Source organism: Hippocampus guttulatus, chromosome 6, assembly GCF_054856545.1.
Source record: "Hippocampus guttulatus isolate MCC_2025c chromosome 6, RoL_Hgut_1.0, whole genome shotgun sequence".
NCBI lineage: Eukaryota > Metazoa > Chordata > Actinopteri > Syngnathiformes > Syngnathidae > Hippocampus > Hippocampus guttulatus.
The window spans coordinates 11,067,253-11,087,609 of NC_141266.1; the positions used below are offsets into that span (position 1 = coordinate 11,067,253).

The 20,357-nt window shown below is 41.7% G+C and overlaps 3 protein-coding genes across 4 annotated transcripts in view; 2 read left to right on the forward strand and 1 right to left on the reverse strand.

The window, feature by feature from the left end:
- Positions 1-1,826: 1,826 nt before the first annotated feature.
- LOC147203521 (C-C chemokine receptor type 4) lies at positions 1,827-6,862 on the forward strand. Its single transcript, XM_086114470.1, has 4 exons — positions 1,827-1,973; positions 3,034-3,200; positions 3,299-3,471; positions 4,303-6,862. Exons 2-4 carry the CDS (start codon positions 3,038-3,040, stop codon positions 4,999-5,001), a joined length of 1,035 nt encoding a protein of 344 aa, XP_085970596.1. The 5' UTR covers positions 1,827-1,973; positions 3,034-3,037; the 3' UTR covers positions 5,002-6,862.
- A 286-nt stretch (positions 6,863-7,148) lies between these two features.
- On the forward strand, positions 7,149-11,878 carry LOC147203522 (C-C chemokine receptor type 1-like). Its single transcript, XM_086114469.1, has 3 exons — positions 7,149-7,340; positions 7,700-7,769; positions 9,958-11,878. Exons 2-3 carry the CDS (start codon positions 7,705-7,707, stop codon positions 11,036-11,038), a joined length of 1,146 nt encoding a protein of 381 aa, XP_085970595.1. The 5' UTR covers positions 7,149-7,340; positions 7,700-7,704; the 3' UTR covers positions 11,039-11,878.
- Positions 11,879-13,042: 1,164 nt separating this feature from the next.
- triob (trio Rho guanine nucleotide exchange factor b) overlaps positions 13,043-20,357 on the reverse strand; it is a 100,179-nt gene continuing 92,864 nt past the window's right edge. For both annotated transcript variants that reach the window (XM_086114467.1, XM_086114466.1), the window contains 7 exons: positions 19,589-19,751; positions 18,917-19,038; positions 18,746-18,824; positions 17,759-17,959; positions 17,297-17,435; positions 17,019-17,205; positions 13,043-15,390 (listed from right to left, as the gene is read on the reverse strand). In XM_086114467.1, the coding sequence (XP_085970593.1) occupies positions 14,975-15,390; positions 17,019-17,205; positions 17,297-17,435; positions 17,759-17,959; positions 18,746-18,824; positions 18,917-19,038; positions 19,589-19,751 (1,307 nt within the window). In that variant the 3' untranslated portion in view covers positions 13,043-14,974. The remainder of the gene's footprint in view (positions 15,391-17,018; positions 17,206-17,296; positions 17,436-17,758; positions 17,960-18,745; positions 18,825-18,916; positions 19,039-19,588; positions 19,752-20,357) is intronic.

The following is a 20,357-nucleotide window of genomic DNA, read 5'->3' on the forward strand; positions in this document are numbered from 1 at the left end:
TTACTGAAGAGTAAATGTTACAAACTATGTCGTGCTCCCTCAGGATACCTGAACATTTAATACAAATGAAGCAAAATGACAGGATTCTGGCAAAAGTTGTGGAATGGTTCACATAGCTGACTTTCACAAAGCTAGTTTGAATTTCGCTAGTAACAATAATGCGGTGATTGACAGGTGCTTAACCCAAGTCGTTGAGTCAAGTCAACTTTATTTGCATCACCCTTTCTCACAAAACAATCTCTGAGGGTTTGACAAGCCCACATTGGAAAAATATTAGTGATATATCTTGATCTGAACCCCCTCAATCATGCAAGCAAAAATTCAAAAACCTCACATTTCATTTTTAATTTAATGTGATGTAATGGGGCAGATGTTCTAAATTCAAATCCAGGCTCCAGCCTACTTTTGTGGAGTTTGCATTTTCTCCCTGTGCCTGTGTGTGTGTGTGTGTGTGTGTGTGTGTGTGTGTGTGTGTGTGTGTGTTTTCTGGGAACTCCAGTTTCCTCTCACATTTCCAAAGCATGCTTGGCAGGTTAATTGGACAATCTAAATAGTCCTTAGGTTCGGATGTGAGCGTGAATGGCCTCTCAGCCAGAGTCAGCTGGGATCGGCTCAGACCCTAGTGAGGAGAAGCGATACACCTACTGCAGGGGTGCCCAAACTTTTTGGACCGAAGATCTACTTTTCGATCAACTAACCTCCCGGGATCTATCCTTACCGGCACGCGCACGCGCACACACGCACACACACACACACACACACACACATGCACACCATGATGAGAAACAGCCTGAAACTGAGGCATGCGATGCACTTTTGCAGCCTGTTAACTATCACACACGCACACGCACACACACACACACACACACACACACACACACACACATGCACGCCATGATGAGAAACAGCCTGAAACTGAGGCATGCGATGCACTTTTGCAGCCTGTTAACTATTGTAGCTCACACATACCGTTTTAAAGTGCTTCCCTGGGCCCTCCGAGATTCCTATTCTTTGCCTGTGCCCTCGGTGAATTGTACACGAAGCAAACTCTGAATGAGAATAATGACGATAACAGATAGAGCGCAACAGCTCTGATTACAAGCTGCAATTGCAGACTGCTGAGCGCAAACAACTTCCGGTGACGTAATCACACGCTACCGTAAATTCAAGATTTATATAAAAATATACTGTATATTACTATCATGTACAAAGACACACAAATGGTTGTTTGTTTGTTTTTTTCTCCTCGACACTCCTCGGATCTACTTGGGACCTGTCTTAGATCTACCGGTAGATCAGGATCGACGTAATGGGCACCCCTGACCTACAGTATGATATACGGTACCTTTTTTTGATGCTAGTGTATGGTGGTCATGGTGGTGATATTTGGACAGGAAAGTATTTTTCAGATGATACTTGGTAAAAACAGTTTGGAAAGCACCGATTTACGTTACTTACTTATTCACAAGAAACATATTTGCTCATGGATTTTGGCTTAGGCTCACACTCCTTTAACTTTACTGTGTGCACACACAGGGATACAAACAACAATGATTCTTCCATATATCACAACAAAACAAGAATTTAAAAGAAGGAATTCACTTAAGAAGAGCAAATGTTGAAAACAGATTATTACAAGCGACCGCCAAAAATCCATAGATACTGTAGATGAAAAAAGGGTGTGGGTGTTTCCTGTTTCTGAAAGAAAAATGGGTAAGTGAAAAAAAAATGATAATAGGCTTCTGATTAGCTTTCTTTCGTCATGTTTGACACACATAAGGACATTTCTTAGAAAACCACACATTACCCCTGTGCAGCATGTCGGAAACAACACCTTCACTTGGCTTTTACCAGAAAACAGCTTTGCCACAGGATTTGACTCGAAACAGCTAGAAAGGCACAATAACAGGACATCCAAATCTGACACGGCACAGAGGAGACGACAAGGAGCATCGATTTCATCAGAGAATGTGGTAATATACTTTTTACTTTGATTAAAACCCGAAAAAGTGTGTGTGTGTGTGTGTGCACGCATGTGTGTGTGTGTGTGTGTGTGTGTTTAACAATATTTGCGACAGGAAGTGGGGGTCGAATGTATGTCATTGTTGTGGTTGAGGGGCATTTAAAGTGAATTACAAAAACAAAGACCACGTGAGTGTAGATTTGTAAATGCACAAGTGGTTCACCGCTACATTCAGATGTCGGTTCTGCATGTCAAATCAAGCAGACCATATCAAAGTGTATATCAACAGTTCATCAGAAGATAATCGACAGTGAATGGAAAGAATGTTACTCCAGATATTTCAAGTTTTAAAGACTCTGCCTCTTTGCCGAAGTCTCTCAGTGATGACTCACATCATAATCATCGTGAAAGTCAATCGTAAAGAGCAGGAAAGTACAGCTTGAGCTGTGAATTTACTCAGAATATATTAACACACATTTAAGGCAGAAAATATTCATCACGTAATGCAAAAGACAACCCCCCCCCCAACAATTTGAAAAAATACAAATTGAATTCATTATTTAGCCACTCAATGTAAAATTCTGGGCTTCACAAAAGCATGAGGACTAGCACAGAAAATGGAGGCGTTGCCTTTTTAAAATTTAGTATCGCAAATGTCGTTTCACGTTTGTTATTCTTCATATGAGTTTACAATTTTGAAAAATAATGTATGTGATGACTTTATCGAACATGTACATGGAATAAATATTATCCGAAAAATAGGTCATGGTAGGAGACAAAAAAGGTTCTGTTTAGGGATATCCTTCATAAAATGATCTCTCCAAGATGGAATAAGTTACTTCACAAGAAAAATAATACAAAGAACATTGTTTAAAAAGTAGTGATGCATTGGAGTAGTCAAGATTACAGCTGTCAATTTGTGTGATTGAATTTCTGTTGTTGACTTGTTTCATTTTTGATCATTTGGGTGTATTTTAAGTTGACTCACATTCTTTTTGAATCTCCAAAAATAGAGATTATTTTGCTGTCCTCAACTGAAGTCCTTTCTTGTTTTGTGTCTGCTTGCACAGATTTATGGATGCAACAAAGAACGAGACATTTATTTACATGGACATGTATGATTATGAATCTGATGATCCAAATTCCTCCCGGTTTGGGGAAGAGAGTCCACAGATATCGAAAGGATTCATGGCCGTGCGGATTGTCCTTTGCATGCTGTTTTTTCTTGGTTTGCTTGGTATGTTCAGAAACTATAACACACATTTACTGTTAAAGTTCTCAATAGTTTTTCAAAAAGCAACGCGGAAACATGCCGAGAATTGTGTTGACTCATAGGCAACACCACTGTGCTCTGGATTCTCCACCGCTACATCAAGATGAAGACATTGACTGACATTTGTCTACTCAACTTGGCTCTCTCAGACCTTACTCTGGCTTTGTCCCTCATCCTGTGGGCCTACAATTCTCAGAATCTTGCTGTATGCAAAATCACGACGGGAGTCTATCAGGTGGGAACTCATTCCGGTACAGAAACTGATTACCTTTGCAAGCATCTGCTTTTACTTCGGAAAGCAATGATCAGCATTTTAAATCGAGTTTTTTGTCATGTCCAAACTAGTAACTGTATCATTGAATTGAATTGAATTTAATTGTTTTTATTGTCATTACACGTTCGTGCAAGGAAAATTTCACTTAACAGGCACGCTCTGCATGAGAAACATGAAAAACAATGACGAACATGGGATACAGTGCAAAGGGCCTGTCGGTACTCGCTGTGATAATCAATTTGAAATAATGTACTGTTTGTAATAAAGAGATGTTTTTCCAATTATAAATTTAAAAAAATCACAGATGAATCAATTCTTAAAATAATCATTAGTAGCATTTTGACACTTGCAGAAGATGCAAACTTCTCGTTAGCACAATCGGAGGGCAAGAATGAAGTTTGCAAAAAATTGAGAGATGAACCAAAAATACAGTATACTATGACACGCTGGTGAGGCAAACATTCATCTTTCCCAATGTGAAAGGCTAATGTTCGGACAAAGGAATGCTCGGTCACGAGCCCCTAAAAATATATATATACTGTAGATTTTTTAAATGTATGAATGTTGTGACTGTGGCTTGGATGTGCAAGATGCAAGATGGAACCCAACTATTCGACGACATCCCTTACTATGCAGCAAGATAATGAACCCAGAGCACAGTGCTAAAACAAGAAACAAAATTGTGTTTATTTGCTGCTATTTTGAGTTGTCCCGAAGTGATACATGTAGCCTACTCATGGGGCCACATTAACTTCATATGCATTTCGTGTCAACCTCTTCTCCCCTGAACAGTTGGGATTTTACAGTGGGACTTTGTTTGTGACCTTGATGAGTGTGGACCGCTACCTGGCCATCGTCCACGCTGTGGCGACCATGCAAGCCAGAACCCTTGGCTTTGGCTTGTCTGCCAGCATCGCTATCTGGGTTGTATCCCTGGCCATGGCAACCCCACAGGTGATATTTTCCTCCGTTGAAATGAGTCACAACAACTCCTTGAGTTGCCAGCCGGTTTATCCAGAGGAAAGTCAGCAGTTTTGGAAAATGCTCCGAAACTTCAGCGAGAACACAGTGAGTCTTTTCCTGTGTCTACCTATCCAGATTTTTTGTTACGTGAAGATCCTGCTTGTGCTGTCTAAGACAAGGAACTCAAAGAAGGGTCGAGCTGTGAAATTGATATTCATCATCGTCTGTGTGTTTGTCGTATGCTGGGTCCCCTACAATGTTGTAGTTTTCCTTCAGACACTGCAACTGTTTGAAATGTTCAACACCTACAAAGCATCAACGACAATCAGATTGGCTATGACTTGGTCTGAGGTCATTGCACTGTCACACTGCTGTGTAAATCCAGTCATTTATGCATTTGTCGGGGAGAAATTTCGGAAGCCTTTGGGGAATTTGTTCTCCAGATACTGTTACAAGAGTAGAGGCTCTGTCAGTCAGCGAGACAACTCTGAGAAAGAAACTTCCAACACACATCTAAGATCCCATTAGGAAACTAGAGACTTGGAATAGGTAGAACGTAGATTAGCTGATTCAGAAGAGTGTAACATAGTGTGTAATTAATCGTTGATTTAAAACTCGCTTCAAAATTCAGCAGCGCCTTGAGGGTGGTGAGGTTGACTCCAAATGAAGGGGAAAAAAAATCTCCTTCAGTACAATCTTATTTAAATGAATAATTTGTTTATATATAGTATATGATTTCTTCAATGGTAAAGTGATGCCAAATTAAGAGGGGAAATGTAAAAAAAGGAAAAGATAAAGATAATGAGCTAAATTCTCGTGGATTTCATCAAAGTGCAGGCAGACATTGCAATATATGTGGTGGCTGTCATTGAATTTCATTATGACAACAGCATGTATCAAACCCTCTGGATCATTGTAGAAACAAATTCATTGAATGCCTCATTACTCTCATCATCCTTATATTTTTAAAATCACGCCCTTACGATGTGGGGGTGTCACAGATGGACACAAATGCCTGGGTCAGCATGTATTGTATTGTATTGTATTGTGAAAGGCGATCTTCAAGTGCTCTCTTCACAGTAGTGATCTGTGATCATCTATCTGTGGAGGTCTGCTTGCTTTCCTTATAAACACGGTTTTCATGCTTTGATTTTTTTGCATGGCCTTCAGCGAGTCAATTTTTGCTTTTGCAATATCAAAGATTGTGTGTGCTTCGACTGCACCGAATTTAAAGGAAAGGAAGGGGAGCCGCTTCCATGAGCTCCAAAACAAGCCAGCTGTGTTCGCTCCCAAATCGGCGTAAATGCCCCTTTCTCACTGCACACGCCTACGAATATACCAAAAGAAAGAAAGTTCTACCCACACACACAGTAAGACTGCACTTTGTATGAAAATTGCACCCTTCACAAAAATAGGTGTAACTGTCTTGAGATAAGGCATCAGTTGTACAGCCTCAATCATTTAGCACAGTGCGCTGTTAAGTTGATAACTTGCTTCTGAGTGATTAGACTCAACATGGTATCCTAATCTTCAGAAAGTACCCAGTTAAATACAGCATTTCTGTTCTTGGGGTCATAGAGTAGTGGTCTTAACTACTATTCATCATTTGTAGCGATTAAAAGTACTCATTCGACTTCATGTCTAAATTGGCCTCATCCTTGCCTATTTTTTTCATTTGTTGTCCAGTATGTACATCCAACTAACTGTTTTTTCTTCTTTTAGTCAACAATAAAAATCCTATCCCTTTTTTTTATCCCTTTATGTAACATATTATTAACCTTAGTCGACTATTGTTTGATTTCACATTATTACAATTAATACGCCAATATTCCCACATTATATATCAAATAGACATTTCCTGCTCATTTGCATTTGCTAATCAACTTCTCACTGCTATGACAATGAAGATGTATCAGAATATGCATATAATTTTTTTTTTTTTTTTTACACCGTATTATAAAGGCATGGTAGACTGCTTAACCCTATCACCTCTCAGTTCAGTCATTGTGTTTTGTATATGGAACCGGCCTCCCTGTAGCAGGCGTGAATGTGAGTGTGAAGGGTTGTTCGATTTGGCTGCTGACTGCGAGAGTCAAGTCAGGGCTAACTCTCCACATCTTTTAGTTCATGGGTCGACTCAAAACAAACTGTGGGTGCAACATACTTTACATGCGGAATTTCCCAGATTGTGTACAGGTTGGTGCTCAAATTGAGTTGAAGTGGTTAACATCATGAGTCTTTCGTTTGTCCTCTCATTTTTAGTTTCTTTTATTGTTTGATTTTACCCTATTAAATCCTCATCAATTCCTGTTCCCCCCCATAGATAGTTCTCTTTGTGACATACCTCTTCCAATTCCAATGTAGATTTCAGGAATAAATGCGCACATCAAAAGAACTGTCTTGTGTCCTGTGTGTGTGTTTGAATACAAGTTATTCACATCTAATCTTCAAAATCAAACTCAAGGCTCACCAAGACTGATTTAATCAGGTTTTTCATCTGTTTAACCTTTTATTCATAGAACAGTCATGGTGCTGCAACAACAGGTGCAGCAAGTCTCGGCAAGCTAGTGCCACAACTACACTTGTGAAAGTGCCACAAAGTGTCGCGCGGCGCTGCTTGAGTCTTGAGCAGTGTGCACTTGCTGCAAGAGCTTGTATTTTTTTTTTCATGTCGCTGACTTGTGGCTCTGAATATTTGAAAGCATTTCCAGGAAGTATTGCGATGAAAAAAAAATGATAGCCCCCTCATTTCTCAAGAACAATATAGCTGGCAACCACAGTTAAAAGCTGTTTGGGGGGGACCATTCACTGACCAATGTGAACAATCTAGGATTACCAGCCACATCTCATCTTCATACCATTGGAAGGTAACGTTTGATTCATTTTTTTTTCATAATATTTGAGTTATCAGCAGGTCAACATCCCAAACACCACTGTACAGCTGAAAAGCACAGATGGTATCTTGCACACACAATGCAAAGACTATCGGTTTAAACAAATATTTTGTCTAATTTCATCTATCTTGCCTACCTATTTGATTACAAAATGAATGAGTTATCTGTACTTCAAATACATTAGCATCACTGTATTAGATATTACTATTTAATTTAAAGTTTCTCTTCATGCTATTTTTTTTAAACAAAACATATCATTTATTATTTGAACTTTAATAAGACATATGTTTTATATAACTACAGAAAGCAAGTTTTGATTTTATATTTTACAGCAACCATGGCCAAACTTCCTTTGCTTTTTAGTCGCTGGAGAGAGAATCTCCTTCCAGTGGAATTAACAAGGTAAGAAAAGTGCAGAAATAAAATGATGTTGTTCTGATGACACTCTTTACAAGTCTTTGAATCAACTTAGTTGTTGGACTAAAATGATATCCTTCAGCCCTATACTGCATCTTTAAACATGTCAGTATTGTCAGGTAGAATTTCTAACAAACACATACCATGCTTTGATGGATAAAATATTCCATGAGGAATTTACGTGTGTTGGTTTCAAGTTGATGATTATATTAATTCAAAATACCAAATGATCACTCTTTGTTTCGGGTATGGGGTTTGGACTAAGGAGGACCCACATTCAGGGAAACACGGCAGGAGTGCCCTCAGGAAGTATCAAATTTGGAACAACCCCCCCCCCCCCCACCGACCCCACCCCAACAGTCCCAAAAACAGATTCACAGTAACTAACAAACAATGACACGGTGATATGACAACTGACAGGAACAAACAATGATCTAACAAGGAGCGAAATAAACCAGGGAACTAAATACAATCAAACTGATGAGACAACGAGGAACACCTGGACAAAGGATGCGCCGCTAAGGAAACTGAATGGTCCACATAAGGCAGGGGTGTCCAAAGTTGGTCCTCGAGGGCCGCTGTCCTGCCTGTTTTCCAGCTCTCCCAGGAGCAACACACCTGATTCAAATCATCAGGATCGATCTAATGCTGCTTCAGAGCTGGCTGATGAACTGATCATCTGAATCAGGTGTGTTGCAGGCGGGAGAGCTGGAAAACAGGCAGGACAGTTGCCCTCCAGGCCTGGAGCTGGACATGTCTGACATAAGGGACCAGGTTGACCCGCACGGGGGAACCCCCCCCCCCCCCCCCCCCCCCCCCACAAAACAACGAGCAAGACAGGACACAACTCACAATAAAACGAGACATAAAACATGCAACAAAATGAAATGCATTAACAAAAACTTCAAGTGCAGATCATGACACCCTTGTGGTTTTTTTTACTGTGACAGTGAGCAGTACTTAATCAACCACACATTATGAAAGTGAAACTGTTTATATCAGGCATGTCCAGCTCCGGGCCTGGAGGGGCCAACTGTCCTGCCTGTTTTCCATCTCTCCCGGCTGCAACACACCTGATTCAGATGATCAGCTCATCAGCCAGCTCTGAAGCAGCATTAGAATGTTCCTGATTATTTGAATCAGGTGTGTTGCTCTTGGGAGAGCTGGAAAACAGGCAGGACAGCGGCCCTCGAGGACCGACTTTGGACACCCCTGATTTATATGTATTGCATACTAAATATGACCACTTAAGAAGCCAAATGCACAACTATCCATCCATCCATCCATTTTCCGAACCGCTTAATCCTCACTCGAGTCGCGGGGGGTGCTGGAGCCTATCCCAGCCATCTTCGGGCAGTAGGCGGGGGACACCCTGAAACGGTTGCCAGCCAATTGCAGAGTACACAGAGACGAACAACCATGCACACTCACACTCACACCTAGGGACAATTTAGTGCATTCAATGAACTGTTTTAAAATAATCTGTAGGCCAAAACTTAAAAAATATTATGCAGATTCATGCTGTCGTAAACTGTCACTGATGGAGTTAGTGGTATATACGCCAGACTATTATGTGGGCAGCATATGATCAGTTGCCACTCAGTGATGCTGTGAATGTGAGTGTGAGTGGTCGTTTGTCTCTATATGTGCCCTGCGACTGACTGGCGATCAATTCAGGGTGAGGTCTGCCTTCCTCCCGAAGTCAGCTAGGATAGGCTCCAGCAACTGTTCAGGATAAGCAGTATTGAAAATCGATGGATGGACGGATGCTGTCGTTAAGGGCAGTATAAGTGCAGTTTAGCCAAGTCTGCCCTCTCGTAGTGGACCCTCGCTATTTTGTGAAAAGCTGTCTATAATTTGATGCCCAATGAAATGCATTTTTTGGACACCTAAAAAAAAACCCCATATACATTTTCCATGGAAAATTGAGGTTTGCAAATAAGTAAATCTGGAGGTGCTGAGGCACGAGTATGCTGGGGTCCACTCTGGTAGAGAAAACATGTTCATAGTCTCCCCCCAACACAAATAGAAAAAGTTGAACATTAATCAAAGGGCCACTCAGACAGGGCTGCCAGTCGAGCATCCTTGAGCTAGATTCTACATTAGCACATTCAGTAACGAGGTAAATATTGAGAGTAATATGTGTTAATATTCGTCATTTTGCTTCCTTTAGACCTACTTCAACAGCCATTGGCGAAAACACGACGTGGGATTACGCGGACTCCAGTCTTTTGCCTGATGGCGACTTCGGGACGTGTGTTTACGACAGACACGGAGCATCTTTCATTCCACCTGTCTACTGTATATTCTTCCTCATTGGGCTTCTGGGGAACTCTCTGGTTGTCTGGGTCCTTGTCTGTGGAGTGCGGCTTTGCAACATGACGGACGTGTGCCTCCTGAATTTGGCCATCGCTGACCTCTTGCTGGTCTGCTCCCTTCCCTTCCTGGCCTACCAAGCGAGGGACCAGTGGATTTTTGGGGACACTCTGTGCAAAATGTTCCTAGGGATTTACCACATAGTTTTCTATGGCAGCATTTTTTTCATCATGGTAATGAGCATCGACAGGTATTTGGCAATCGTGCACGCAGTCTACACCATGAGGGCACGCACTCGCTCCCTCGGTATTATTGTCGCAGGTATCACTTGGGTCGCTGGGTTTTTGGCCTCTTTTCCTGAAGTCATCTACCTAAAAGAGATGCCTGGCCGCATGAACTCCACCTTCTGCTACCCTGTGTATCCCACGCCCACCTTGGACAATGCCGACATTCACTTCTGGCGGGTTTTTGGCCTCTTGAAAATGAACATTTTAGGCTTAATCATTCCCTTGTTCATCATGGTTTTTTGCTACTCACAAATCATCAGGCGGCTGCTTTCCAGCCAGTCATCGAAAAGACAGACCATCCTGTTGGTGGTCATTGTGGTGGCCGTCTTCTTCATATGCTGGGTGCCCTACAATGTGGCGTCATTGTTCAGAGCACTGGAGATGTTGCAAGTCTACACAGAGTGCAACAGCAGCAAAGTCATCAGATCGACTCTACAAATCACGGAGGTCTTCGCTTACCTCCACAGCTGCATCAACCCCGTGTTGTACGTGTTTGTGGGGCAGAGGTTCCGAAGGAACCTGCTCAAGTTGATCCACAGGACTCCATGTGGGCTGTGCCAGCTTGTCAAGGTCTTCACACGTCAGCAACAGATCAGCAGGTCCAACATCTCCCAAACCACCAGCCTGGATGAGAGGAGCACTGCTGTGTGAATCGGGGCCGTCCTTCAATTTGGGAACATTTCTCTTCTTTTACCTGTATTATTCGGTTCGACGTGTTCAACCAGCAGATCTTCATCTTACAGAGTTGTACGTTTTTAAGTTTATACCCGACCAGCCTTGAGGACCACCTCCACAAAATAATGAAACTTAATACAAGGACTGCATCATGTATGAACATGCACGTGAATACCTTTTGACACAATTGAGCATCATCAAAGTTTTTATTTTAAAGATTGTTTCATGTAGTAGCTCCTGTAATGGATTTAGATGATGCTAGTGATGCACGAGTATTATTGAAGTAGCCAGCAAGCATTCAATTTTGTTTTGCAAAAAGTGTCTTTATAATGGAATAGTTTTTGTCTAAATTGCTTGGTGAAGCTGCATATCTCACAAGGGTAACATTAGTGCAATCCTCAGCCACAACAGGAAATTGCTGCAGTGAAACACTCATACATACAAACCAATTTCAACGTGCAAGTCATGGTAAAATTTGCCGCAGCATCCAGCTGCATGAATTGTGCACCAAAACGTGTCATTACACCTTCGTCTGCATCTGCTGCTTTACGCAAACAAAGGAAACCGCAGCAGAAAGAGAAAAAAATATATTTAATGCAAGTAAATTTCTTTTGCATCCCTTACTGCAACGCAGACCTGCAAGTTAAGTTTTGTATCTGTGCAGAAAGGCAGTCACAAGCTCGAGCATATTCCAGCTGACAGGCCAAGAGGTGGGGTCCATGCTGAACCAAAGTTATTGTCATGAATGAAAACAAACAAAATAACTCAAACTAAAGTTGAAAACGAAATGAAGTAAAAACAAAAATACTGAAGCAACTGAAGCTATATCATACTGTCCATAATTATTGCACAAATGTCCGATGTTTTTATCAATGTCAACTAATATACGCAAGCTTTTGAGTTTCCTTTTGGTGTTGCTGTACATCCCGAGCTACAGAAGAAAGAAGGTCAAACAGTTGTTTGAGAATTGTAGTTTACTTTACATACTTGGTGACCCATTTTAAAATCTTTCCCCCGAAAAATACTCCATACATGTAGAAAACAAGTACAACTAAGCAATTAAAAAAACAAAAGACCTGCTCTTAAAAACGACTTAAAACAGTCTGAATTTCAAAACAAAAGATAACTACAATGAAAATTCCCAAACTATTTGAACGCCAATACTGGACTGGTAACCAGTCAGTCACAGCGCACGTGTAGACAACACAACCATTCACTTACATTCATACATGCACTGCGGCGTGTGAGTGCTAACCGGATTACCCGGAGAGAACCAATATAATAAGGGTCAGAACGAAAGGCAAGATTTCAAACCCAGAACATCTTGAATGTGAGACAGAAGTGCTGTCACCACAGGAAAAATGGAAGCACAAGACACAATTTCTCAAAATGAGAACCTGGATTTTTCAACGGGATGTCACAAAATCCTGTTGAAAACAAATACTGTATTGCATCGATCATGTATAGTGTTCTACAAATACAATTTACCAACAATAGGTATTAAGGGTGTATATGGATATACTGTGTGTGTGTGTGTATATATGTGCATATATATATATATATATATATATACACATATAAGCAAGTATTGTTACAGACTATAGTACTACTTTGCATATTGCGAAAGGGTACTTCCTACTCCTTTTAGAATATATACAATCTAATTTTATTCAAACTTTTATTTTGTTAGTTTAATTTTCTGTGTTTAGTTCTTTTATTTTAACATATTCAAATAAAGAAGTCATTCCTTCATTAGAATCAAACTTTCATTAAAAAAACAACACACTTTTGAAATGTTTTGTTTTTCAATAACTTTTGCACTTTTATTTCCGCTGCCTTTTTGTGTGAAATCCCACACACGTTGTGTTTGTGTAGGCTTTACTTATCTGTGTGTTTGTCACAAACACACAGGTAAGTAAAGCCGGACACAAACTTTGTGTCCGGTCTTTGCACTGAGGGATTTATCAAAAGAGACAGCCGTTGCTCTTCAAACGTTTAATGGCAAAATAACACCACAAACTAAAATATTTACACTTACATGTAACATGTAAACACAGTCTTCTGTACAGAGGAATATACATGCAAAAGTAAAAATGAAGTCATACAACATTCAATTTGACATTGCCGCAGTCAGTGTTGTTAGTGTATATCAAATATGAAACAGTCACTCGCGAAAGTTTACATCCTGGCTGGAGGCAAAATGTTTTCCGCCCCCCTCTCTGTACATCTTTACATCACAAGCAAGAGGCGGATGAGGGGCTCACAAAGGCTTTTAATTACTCCCAACGTATTTTGCTGAATAGCGGCTTTTACATCATTAGATCAACATATTTTGGGAGGGAAACCCAGATGCACAAAGACAAATAAAGGTGACATGAAAACATTTCAGATTAGTTGACATAACCCTTCCAATGAAATTAGAAAGCGTTTTCGCTGTATCCACATTTTAGCAAGCACCCTCGACGGTTAAATAAACAAGAGGACATGACACAAAAGGAAATGTCTCCTAAGTGCATGAGGCACCCCATGCTAAACTCATGCTAGATTGGTCAAGGATACGAACATAAAGCAAGCAAAGTGAAGTCCCGCCTTAACGCAGCAATGAAATCATCAAACATTCTCAGGAAATAATAAATATAATGTCATGAATGTAAACTCTTAAATATCTGGGTTCACTGTGCTCTCTATAAGTTAACACGAAAAATTATAACACGGAAAAACAAATACAAAACTTTGGTATTATTATGCAAACAAACAATGACAAAAGAAACGCATGAGTGCCCGATTCTGTTTTTAATAGATACACGTTTTACATTGTTGCCAAAGCTTTCATTCAGCTGGGGTTTAGCAGATATTAGTACTGAACTTAAAACAAAGAGTTAACACAATACTGACGTCTATTGCGGTACCAGTTACGTACATGCCTTTATTTCCTTGAAAGACTACAGTTACAAAACAAATTGTCATAAATAGTTGCTGAAATATTCAAGCTGCAACATTGCACATGGAAACCGCCATAAAATGAGTGCATTTTTCTAATTTAGTGCATCATCTCTTTGTCACTCATATGCAGTAAATGAAATACGTCTTTGTTCAGTGGCAAAAAGACTGTTCAAAAATGACAAATGAAAAAGCGAGAAGAATTTATTTACAAGTAAGGCGGGGATCTAAGAAGCTAAGAAGCTCATTTAGCTTGTGCTGAAAAGGACTACGGCTTTGAGGCCGAAGACAAGCAAGAGGACAGCACGCGCTATTGCACTCAAAGTAACCGCAGTGGAAAACTTGGTCTGGTCTTCCCCTTGCTGTGACAACAAGCCGGCCTCTCTGATGGACGCCACGCGGCTTGCACATTTTTCTGCTTTTCCCTTCAACTTACAGTATATTTGACCTACGTTTGTTTTTCCTCAAAAGTCACTAGCATGTTTGTTCCCTAACTGTACACGGGTTCGCTTACAAAAAGTAATCTCTTTTTACAAAGGAAAAGGCTTCTTCCGTGGTCAATCAAAAGCAGCCTGACACACACTGACTATACAGTATTCTATTTCCTTTATGTAACACTATATGACTCGCAAGAAACGAACAAATTGACTTTGTGCCCGCTAAGTTGGCATTGGTAGTCTTGCACAGATTCCAACAATTTCTTGTGCAGGCATAAACGGGGTATGCCGAGGTTAGGGGAGAAGGGGCGGAGTCAATGGATTGATCAGCAGATGTCATTCAGTCAGTCAGTCAGTCAGTCAGTCAGTCAGCAGCAGCAGCAGGACACACGTTGATCAGTGAGGGAACATAGCATCAGTGTGGAAGTGTAGATCATGAAAAAGCACGCGTCTGCACGCCAAACATTCCACCAGATTCGGGTGAAGAATAGCAACCCGATTGGGAGGGCACATCTCTCGGCCCGGGTACTTCCGGTTACACATGATTAAGCAGGCGGCTGTGAAGAAACGCCTTCAACGTCCCGATGGGCCGTACATCATTCTGGTGTTTCCGTCTATCAATGAATGAAATGAGCCGAGACGTGTCCAGATGTGAGGCGGGATTCTGGCATGGTGGAAGCTGCATGCGATTTGAGGCGGCGTACCCGGCGTCCCTATTGGTGACGCCCGGAAGGCGGAGCCACGGCTCCCGCAGGCAGCCGCTCGCCGAGGGCCGCTGCTCGGGCTCCCCCTGCAGCAGCAGGCAGACAAAGTCGCGGGCTGCTGTGCTCACGCCTTCAAAGTAGTCGTCAGGGAAGCTAAAATCCAGGCGGCAGATGTTCAAACACGTCTCCTCGAGACTCTCGTCCAGGAAAGGCGATGCGCCGCTGAGCACGACGTAGGTCAACACACCTGCAAGAAACATTTTTTTTCTCAAAATATGACATTGGACAATATGTTAAGAAGCTGACGATATATAACTTGTCGGTGTTGAATATTTATTAACTGTATGTGTATGGGCGGCCCGGTGGTCCAGTGGTTAGCACGTCGACCTCACAGTGCAGACGTACCGGGTTCAATTCCAGCTCCGGCCTCCCTGTGTGGAGTTTGCATGATCTCCCCGGGCCGCGTGGGTTTTCTCCGGGTACTGCGGTTTCCTCCCACATTCGAAAAACATGCATGGCAGGCTGATTGAACACTACAAATTGTCCCTAGGTGTGAGTGTGAGCGCGGATGGTTGTTCGTTTCTGTGGGCCCTGTGATTGGCTGGCAACCGGTTCAGGGTGTACCCCGCCTACTGCCTGAAGACAGCTGGGATAGGCTCCAGCACCCCCCGCGACCCTTGTGAGGATAAGCGGATCGGAAAATGAATGAATGAATGTACTGTCTGTGTATGTATTTACCAACTCTGTTTCCTTAGTAAATAACGCTGCATAAGAAGCTGTAATTGGCAAATACGTGGCACATTCTCGCAAATGTGCACTCTTGCCAGAGTGAAAAGACATAAAGATAGTGGTCCCAGCAAGTGAGTCAATGCATCATTTTCAACATAATTTCGAATATTTAGTGGATTTAAGGAAATAGCCACTGGTAAAAAAAACAAAAAAACAAAAACAAAGATGTGTTCATTTTATATATAACAGAACATTTTGTCACCGGGTTTATTTCCTCTTTAAGTCAAGTTACTTCTGCAATGTATTGGTATAAAGTTGGATGCCCCTATGGTCTTTCTGATTCAAATGAATTTTATGGTTAAAAAATACTCCTCTAAACTTGTACAAAACCTCAAATGCGAGACTTTTGTGTAATATGAGAGACCTCAGCAAATTTAATGAGATGTGAGGTCAGTGAGCATCAAGTGTGTTTTTTGGGGCACAAGAATTTGGACCACCCTCAATGTAGGGTGTTAGGAGAAGAATATAACATAAGCTGACACACATTCCAAGTGTGGTCACTAAGAAAAGTTAAGTCAGGCTATTTTATCGGGTACATTTATAAATGTTATTGATGTGAGCTGCATCTGTGATGAATGATGACATCATCATTCTTCACGAGTATTTTATTTGTTTTATGTCTTAAGATAAACAGAGATGAACTTTCACACTTGTAGGCGAGATGGCAAAACTCTCACTTATTTTTTTTCCCACATATTCACGATTTTGCTGGATTTTTTTCCCCTTTTTAAATAGATGCATCTCAGGAGGTGTATATTTTGGAGTTAAGGGAGTCTATATTCTGCTCAACCCTAAAAGGGAGCTTTTTTAGGAAGGAAATGAGTTGATAACACTCAGTGGCAGATGAGCGTTCCATTTCTGAATTGTTTCTGTGTGAGACATCACACGGTTATAACACAAAACTTTCAGGGCCAAACCCACAAAGCACCGAGACGCATTCTGCGTGATATCTCAGTTAATGAGGCGATTCACCAACTGCACGTATTTTGTGAATTGCTCCGTTTTTACCGGTTAGCACTACGAAAAAAAGCCACGCAATCAATTCGGCCCTCAGTTGCTTTTCATGTTTCTTAATGCTAAACAGACCTAAGCTCCATATGTCGGACATCAGAGAGGCAGGCTGACCCAGGACCAGCTCGGGGGCCGAGAACTCCGGGCTCCCCAGAAGACTGTGAATGTAGGTGGCGGGTGGGTTCAGCTGAACGGCATCACCAAAGTCAGTGAGCTTCACCACAGGCTGGGAAGACACCTGTTCTACCACAATGTTCTCAGGCTGCGGAAACATCGACATCTGGCACAGTTAGGACACCTTCCGCGTTCCACACAGTTTATAAAAGTATTGCACTAAACACAGATTGGTATACTTTGAGGTCAAGGTGCACTATCCTCCAACCATGCAGGTACTGGAGCGCTTCGAGAATATCTCTGAGGTACAGAGCCACTTTCTCCTCCGTCAGGTTGCCCCAGCTCACAATGTAGTCCAGGAAACGCCCTTGGTCTGCCCTGAACACAGCGGCCAATAACACAACTTAAGTCATGTGGCTCTGAAGCAGCTAACATTGTGCTAAGTGGCCTTCAATAAAGTATCCCACTGGGTGCCCTGGACATGAAGTATGTAGAAGTTGCAGGCTCCAATTAGAGCAGTTCAAATGAATCTTTTAATCACACTAGGAATTTCAAAGATGAATACAGAAAAAAATGGGACAATGCCATCAAAATGGACAAAATGGACCTGGAGAAAAAACAATCAGACAAATCGAATTCTAGCTTTTACACAAGTGGCCCTGTGAGATACACTCAATTGCTAGTTTATATGATGTACTTACATCTCTAATATAAGAACATAGCTGTTGGCCGTCTCATACGTATCCAGGAAGCGGACCAGGTTGGGATGATCCACCGTCTGGAGGAGTTTGACCTCTTGCAGCACCTGTTCCCGTCGCAGCAGCTTCTTATTAACATGTTTCGCCGCCACAGTCCATTTGCTGCCTCTCTGGTCGCACCGCTTGGTCACTGAGAAGCGGCCTCTGCCGAGCAGAAATTGAATGGCATGTTTTTGTTCAGATATACTGTATCAAGAGGGAAATGACCGTGTGAATGAGTGGCTCTAAAGCATAGGTGTCAAACTCAGGTCCTGGAGGGCCGCTGTCCTGCATGTTTTCCAAGTCTCCCTGTTGCAACACACCTGATTCAAATGAACAGGTTCAATGTCAGGCTTGCGCAGGGCTTGCTGATGATCTGATCATTTGAATCAGGTGTGTTGGAACAGGGAGACTTGGAAAACATGCAGGGCAGCGGCCCTAAAGGACCTGAGTTTGACACCTATGCTCTAAAGTTTTCTTGCTTTAGAGCTGTTGGAGAAACTTAGAGATGATGGTGGGCAGTGTCGGTGCAGTGGTGTGCTAAGGCGAACAGGCCAATTTCAATGCCCCCCCCCCCTTAAAAATGCTGATGAGTGGGGGGAGGGGATGTTTTTACTGTTATGGCATTCACGCAACTTGGGGATCGGCGTTATGACTGGATTCAAGCTGAGCTAAAAATCCAGCCATATTGGCAATGGCGTGCCACCGCTTGATTATTCTACCTTGCTCACTACTGCGGTACCAAGTGTGTTTTCTGTAGTAAATCTATTTTGGTCACTTATCCTTGTTTACGTTTTTGGGATCCGTTTTTTTTAACCGGTTCTCACCCAAAACCCAATTCGCCAACATGAAGTTCTTACCAAACATGCAAACATGTATGGGTTTACTCTCGAGAAAAAAGAAAGAAAGCTACAGAAAAAAAGAATGTAGAAATAATGCACGCATTCCTACCTTCCAAGTTCAGAAATATCAGTGTAGTGGGATTCAAAACCACGTTTCCAAATTGCATTGTTGCTGTCATCTGGGCTTCCTGGAAAAAATAAAATGTTCTGTCACTGATTCAGTTTGATTTCAACCCACACTAGACTTCAATAACAATAACAACCATGGCAGAACCCTCACCTGAGACTCTGAGGCTGGCGGAGGAGGTTACGGATCCTACTACATTCATAGCAACACAGGTGTATCTGCCATTGTCCTCCATAGTCACCTCAAGGATACACAGGGTTGCCTCTCCAGTCTCACTGTGGGAATTACACACAAATTCAATGTCACACATTCTTAGAAAGTTAATGTTTTGAATCGGAGCTGGTCATGTCAGAATGTTCATGTCTAATAACTAATTACAGTCTGTAAGATCAGACACAATGTGTAGACCCCCTCCCCTAAAAAAATACAATCAAAATCAAAGAGAATGATTTTCAATGGATGGCTCACTTCATATGAGACAAGGCGGACTTAGGTTATTTTTGGAATATGTTTAGGCTGACCTTGTGAGCCTTTTTACATCATTTGTGTCTCCTTGCTGCTCCAAACAATTTACTGTAAATTCTACTGGAGTGCATGTGCAATGTAGTAAATAATGACGCTATTACTGCTCCATTTGACAATACACTGATAACTTTGAATTATTTGGTCACTTTGTGACCGATGAAATTTCAGAAAATGAAGAAAACTTTTTAGCTCTTTTAGCACCATTCCCTAATCAACTGAAAACCATGTGATCCACTCTGATTTACAATCAAGTGATTGGATCAGTACATCCCTACATTCTATCTTAATCTATCCAGTTACCTGTAGGTGATGCTGTATTGTCCGTTGTTGCTAAGAGTGCTGTTGTCCGGACCTCGCCAGGTGACAGCGGCTCGGGGTCGCCCACTCAATTTGCACCTTAGAGTAACACTGTCGCCACTCTCACATGTTACATCGCTAAGCGGGATGAGGAACTCTGGAGGAGCTGCATGGCAGAATGACAATGGAAGATGAGGACAAGTTGTACCTTTCAAAGCAAAGAACCAGTAAAGAACGAATAGCAAAACAAGTCTAGCCCATATACTGTATTTGTATTTTTGGGGGTCACATCCCCCTTGCCATTGCCACAATTTGAAGATTAATAAGATAATAAGATCTCACCACTACCACACAACTACCATATAATATTATTGCTTAGTTTTTGACACGGGTATGACAGAAATATTATAATCCATCCCTCACTTTTTCCTATAACCCTGATCCCAATTAGGGTCGGGAGCTGGAGTCTATCCCAGCTGATCCTGAACAAGAGGCGGTTAATCGGAGGGGCACAAGCAGTATGAACAGCCAACCACTGACACACATTGACAGTGATTACCAATTAAGATCTTAATTTTTTGGGGGGAATGAAGGATAATGGCGAAGTAGCCATAGAAAACCCACATTAGCGTAGAGACAATGTGCCCTTTACGTTGCGCGCATGAGCAATTGCGCACTTCTCTCACCCTTCCAGCACACACGATGCATGCAACTCGCACACACATTATATTCCTACATTCATTTCTTCATTTCCAGCCCAGTTTAATCTATG

What these genes read in the sequence shown, in the direction of transcription:
- LOC147203521 (XM_086114470.1), top strand. Translation starts at nt 3,038, where the DNA reads ATGGATGCAACAAAGAACGAGACATTTATTTACATGGACATGTATGAT. An exon ending in GTTTTTTCTTGGTTTGCTTG is followed by an intron (nt 3,201 to 3,298) that starts GTATGTTCAGAA and finishes GTTGACTCATAG; the next exon opens with GCAACACCACTGTGCTCTGG. An exon ending in TCACGACGGGAGTCTATCAG is followed by an intron (nt 3,472 to 4,302) that starts GTGGGAACTCAT and finishes TCCCCTGAACAG; the next exon opens with TTGGGATTTTACAGTGGGAC.
- LOC147203522 (XM_086114469.1), top strand. Translation starts at nt 7,705, where the DNA reads ATGGCCAAACTTCCTTTGCTTTTTAGTCGCTGGAGAGAGAATCTCCTT. An exon ending in CTTCCAGTGGAATTAACAAG is followed by an intron (nt 7,770 to 9,957) that starts GTAAGAAAAGTG and finishes TGCTTCCTTTAG; the next exon opens with ACCTACTTCAACAGCCATTG.